Raw genomic sequence first — 5,000 nt, forward strand, 5'->3', positions numbered from 1 at the left:
CTTAAGTCGAGAAACAAAGCATGGAGTCTATAGCATCTCTCCCTCACTTATAATGTTCTTTCCCAAACTATGTCTTGATTGCCAGATATTTTTTACAAAATTAAATTCTCATATTTTTTCTAAAGCTATAATTAAATTTCCATGTACTTTCTACAAACCTATTTATCCACTTTCTTTTTTTTCTCTAAAGTGATTAATTTATGTTATTTTCACTACTACTGCTGCTTTATTACAGCTGTTATTGTTGCTTTTGTTGCAGTTGTTCTTGGCTGGTAAATGGTTAGGAGATTTTTGCATTGGCTTTCAAATGGGACTTTTTTCTCATAATCATACTGACTGTGTTCTATCCAAATCTACTTATAAACTTATGATCTGTGTTCCAAGCCAAAAGTAGTACAGCATTGAGCAATAACCTGGCCTTAACACCCTCAATGCTCAAGCAAAGGACAAGAAGCATCCACAATATATATTCAATGCATGACTAAACTCGGCAGGCTCTTTATTTAATAATGAATTGACAGGGAGGTAGATAAGCACTATCTTGCTATAGGACTAAAGGTACAGTGATAGACATGTAGGTGTCATGTAAACTTTAAACTATTGTTTCAACCCTTTCACAATATGTCTTTTTGCAGGATCAGATCATTCTATTTGATATCTTATTATTATCATTTTTTCTAACTACAAGCTATCTATTCCTGGCATCATATCAAGTGCTAATTCAAATCTTTGCCAATATATTATATATAGACTAATACATCATACAATAATAGAAAGCAACATCTAAAGATGCAGCCCATTTCTGTAGGGTTAATGCTGTCCTTATCATTATGATCATTATTGTTATTATTGTTATCATTGTTCTTTGTGTTGCTGTTATTGATGTCATAATCATTGTTTCCAATTTTGATCAGCTCGATGTTACAGATTCCAGTCACTTGCCATACCAGAGTATTGCAACTATCACTGTCACTGTTTACATCATTATTAATCAAAGTTAATTCAGAGCAGTAAATTGGAAAATCAATGCTACCCTTTTTGGCCCTTCTCAAGAATCCTCAAGTCCATCTGCAGTAAACATATCCTTTCCAGAACAAGAATCGATTTAACACATAAATAGGTTTAAGAAGAATTAATTGTTCTATATGTAAATAAAACTAATAGTAATAATGAATGCAATAATAATACAAAAGGAATCATAACAAGGAACGAGCAATAAAAATACAAACTGAAGAATAGCAATTTAATAAAAAATGAGGATAATGATAATAACAATAGCCATAACAACTAAACAATGAGAATAAGATAAATAAAATTAATAATGATAACAATATAATATGTATTGAATAATAAAAATATAAACCTAATCAATTATAATTCAGTAAAACTCAAAATAAAAATTAACATAATAATAAATACAAAAATAAAAGTAATAATAATAATAATAATATTAGTAATAGTAATAATAATAATAATAGTACTACTATCATTACCATAATTATTATCATTATTATTATTAGGATAACAAAAACAAACATACAAAAAAAATAGTAAAATCATAATCTTAAGAACAACAAAAAACAACTCAAATTAAAATAATAAAAAAGAAATATAAATAAACAAAGAAATAACAATCACAAACAAACCAAACTCGAACTAATATCAACAGACTTTCCTCCAAAACACTCATGATGCCAACTTTCAGGCACAATATGGCTTAACTAAGAGCACAGAATATTAACCACGACTGCATGAGAGGTTCCCCTTAACAGAATTGTTTCGTTCTAAACACGTTATAAAAATAAAGCCTCGAAAAGGATAACCTTTCAGAAAAGACATTTTAAAACGCACACACAAACACACACCCTTGTGACCTGTCATCAACTGGTCAAGGAAAAAGGATGATATTTTCGAACTTCCTTGTCTTGTTTTGGTATAGATTACACTTCATCGTCCTCCTCGCGTATCAGAATTTCATTGTGTCGGCGATTACCTGTGTCATTTTCCTCCCAACTGAGAGAAAACAGAAGAAAACACGAAATTAGCAAGACGAGGCAGGTGTTCAAGGAGTCACTACGTCCTAGCTGTCACTAGCGCATTTCTTAAGAATTTCTTGATATGTCTTGTTTCTATAAAGATCTTTTTTTTATATAATTTGTTTATGGCTATTATTACTGTATTTATCCTTCATTGTGATCTAGTTTTGCTTTTATGATTACATTTTGGATTATCACATTAGTGTTTATTATTTAAACTCCTGTCATCGTGAGCATCTTAATTGTTGAAGATATTCAATCAATTATAGTTTGTAGCTTTTTTATGATTTTCCGATATAAGGAAACAATAATTACATCAAATATGATATAAAGAAAGTGCTGATGGTTTATTCGAAGATCAAAGTAACATTCAAAAAGACTATAAAACACACGGAACCTACACAAAATTAATATTACCGTCCTTAATAAATAAAACTGACGACAATTATTCACATCTTTTATAATCGTAATGAAATGAAAAAATGAATAAATCACAATTCAGAAAGCCGTTGAGAAATGTACTGTAAACAAACAATGGCGGCCCCGGTTGAGACTCCCAGCGTCGAGGTTCTTCAAGTTACCCTCAATAAAGTGCGGAGTCTGCGCTCTAGTGTGACAAATTTCTTTAGAATATTAGCCGAGGGCCCCAAGGAGGAGAACGATGATGAGGATAAAGTGGAGAGCTCCTTGGGGGAGAGTTGCATCAAGACACTGGCTGATATCAAGAATCAGTTGAGGTTTGTGATGTTTCTCAAACTGTATTTACTAAAAATATATCTTATAAATTACGGTAATTGTCGATTGTTTCTGTAATAGAATGCGGAGAACTTGGATTCATATTGTGTTGTTTGTCTTACAGGGATTTAGAGACTCAAGTCGTAGCCTTAAACACGCCCACGAATCCAATGAGTCTTGGCAATACCGGGCTCCTCTCCCTCGACCCATCGCCAGATAAGCTGCCTCTCTATTATCAGCTCTTAGACTGTTATACGTGGACAGAGAAGGTAATATATATATAAAATATATTGTGTCGTGCCAAGAAGTTTGGTTGCGTCTTTATCCAAATTTACCTATATTTGTTGGTGAAATGAAAGTATTTATCCTGCTTAGGAAATCGGTCAAGTTAAATCATGATACAAATTGAGATTTCATTTGTCTTTTTGTAGATTATTTACCTGATACTTTTTTACAGGTCCATACATACTCCACCATGATCCACTCGCTCCTTGGTACAAATAATCTCAAGAGGACTCATATTGCCCTGTCGTTGTCTGCCAAGAGAAGACAGTTTAAAGTGCAGTACAACCATAATGTATCCCAACAGTAAGTTACATTGGGTTTGTCTAGAGAAAGATTGTTTGCCAGCTTTGCTTTGTAATCTTTTATGTTCACGGTCAGATGTGACTGTATGTTTTACTCTATGTGAAAATAGATATTTTTTTGTCAGTGTATGCAATGTTAAAATTGTAGGAACTTTTAGAGAAACCAAGTAAACTGATTAGGTACAAGACTACTTATTCACAAGGTAGAGTTAAAGTGGCCCAAATATCTGGATTTGCTGTCTTCTGGACCTATACTTAATATGAAATAAACAATGAAAAGTAAAAGGAAAAAATCTATAAACAAATTTTTTTTTTTTATTATTATTATTAGTGTCATCATTATTATTATCATTATTACACATTGGTGGTTCCATAAGTGCCTAGTCGCCAAGGAATCAGTATAGCTGACTTTACCTGCTTACCACTTTCCTAAACTATTTTAGAGGGAAAAGTGTTGATTTCTATTTTTATTATTTAATGTTACTCTTACTACCACTATGATAAATATTATCTTAACTCATAAAACATTTACTCTCAGAGATTCAAGAAGTTGGATTAACAGTCCTGTGTATCACTTGCATGTACCATTCTCAATATCTTATGCTTACAATTTTTATATAATATTTTATTTTCTCATTATTTACTTTTCAGACAAGTAGATGGTGTGATACAAGGCATCAATCTGATGTTCCAAGACATGACATTGAATGTGTCCAGACCTTTTGGCAATAATGCCGTTATACAGGTAAATTTTTGTATGTGGTAATGTAATAAACTAAACTTTAAATTTTCCTGCATGTTGATTTGTTATAAGAATGCTATTAAGATTTATGCCTCTCTTAGCAAGTAATGTAATGTTTTATCAAATGATAGTTTTTCCAATATATATATATATATATATATATATTATATATATATATATATATATATATATTTTTTTTTTTTTTTTTTTATTTTTTTTTTTTTTTTTTCTTTCTTTTTCTTTGTCTCATTTATTCATATAATGAGAAAATGTACATTCATACTTCCATATAGATAGACAGATAAAGATAGATTTAGATATAGAGAAAGATAAAGATGATATACATTTAAACATTTTTATTTCCATAGATTGAAAAGTATTATTGAGGATTATAATCTATTTCCAGGTAACCTTAGGTAGAGTATTAAGAGCTGTAGTGACATTCAAAGGACTTCTGATCGAGTGGGTTGTGGTGAGAGCGTACAATGAACCTCTTCTGGATGAGGATGGCAAGGTAAGTTTATGAATTGAGGTTAAGAATTTCTTTGAGACTTAACCCCTTAACAACAGATGACATGGCTTCAGAACAACAGAAATTCTCTTATTGAATTACAGTTCAAATAGGAAATTATTATTGCAATTTAAATAATTTTTATAAGGCAACTGCTTTTTGCTAAGTCAGTTTGTGTTGAGTTAACCCATATAAATTGGTTATAATTTAAATTATCTTCTAATGATGTCCCTTGAAACGGCAATATATATGCATATTGCCTTAAAATTATCATCTTTATGATTAATTATACAAAAGAGAGATGGATACATTGTTACATTTAAGTAATTGAACAATGTATACTGGCTGATTAACTGCAAATACTAAAAATAGATATAAATGGAAATTCT

At 30.7% G+C, this 5,000-nt stretch overlaps 2 protein-coding genes across 5 annotated transcripts in view; one reads left to right on the forward strand and one right to left on the reverse strand.

Moving 5' to 3' along the window:
* LOC122243289 (solute carrier family 35 member F5) overlaps window positions 1–2,095 on the reverse strand; it is a 16,650-nt gene extending 14,555 nt beyond the window's left edge. For 2 of the 4 annotated variants that reach the window (XM_086545019.1, XM_086545017.1), the window contains exon 1: window positions 1,994–2,095. The gene's annotated coding sequence lies outside the window, so the exon portion shown is untranslated. Of the gene's footprint in view, window positions 1–1,865 lie in introns of all 4 variants that reach the window. The other 2 variants (XM_086545020.1, XM_086545018.1) reach the window with 2 other exon arrangements.
* A 442-nt stretch (window positions 2,096–2,537) lies between these two features.
* The window catches only part of MED27 (mediator complex subunit 27), a 3,123-nt gene continuing 660 nt past the window's right edge, over window positions 2,538–5,000 (forward strand). Inside the window, exons 1-5 of the mRNA XM_086545024.1 lie at window positions 2,538–2,773; window positions 2,896–3,040; window positions 3,229–3,359; window positions 4,010–4,103; window positions 4,507–4,614. Coding sequence (XP_086401150.1) covers window positions 2,553–2,773; window positions 2,896–3,040; window positions 3,229–3,359; window positions 4,010–4,103; window positions 4,507–4,614 — 699 coding nt within the window. The 5' untranslated portion in view covers window positions 2,538–2,552. The remainder of the gene's footprint in view (window positions 2,774–2,895; window positions 3,041–3,228; window positions 3,360–4,009; window positions 4,104–4,506; window positions 4,615–5,000) is intronic.

Source organism: Penaeus japonicus, unplaced genomic scaffold (genome assembly GCF_977035675.1).
Source record: "Penaeus japonicus unplaced genomic scaffold, GWHDUDI00000001_assembly GWHDUDI00000016, whole genome shotgun sequence".
Lineage (NCBI taxonomy): Eukaryota > Metazoa > Arthropoda > Malacostraca > Decapoda > Penaeidae > Penaeus > Penaeus japonicus.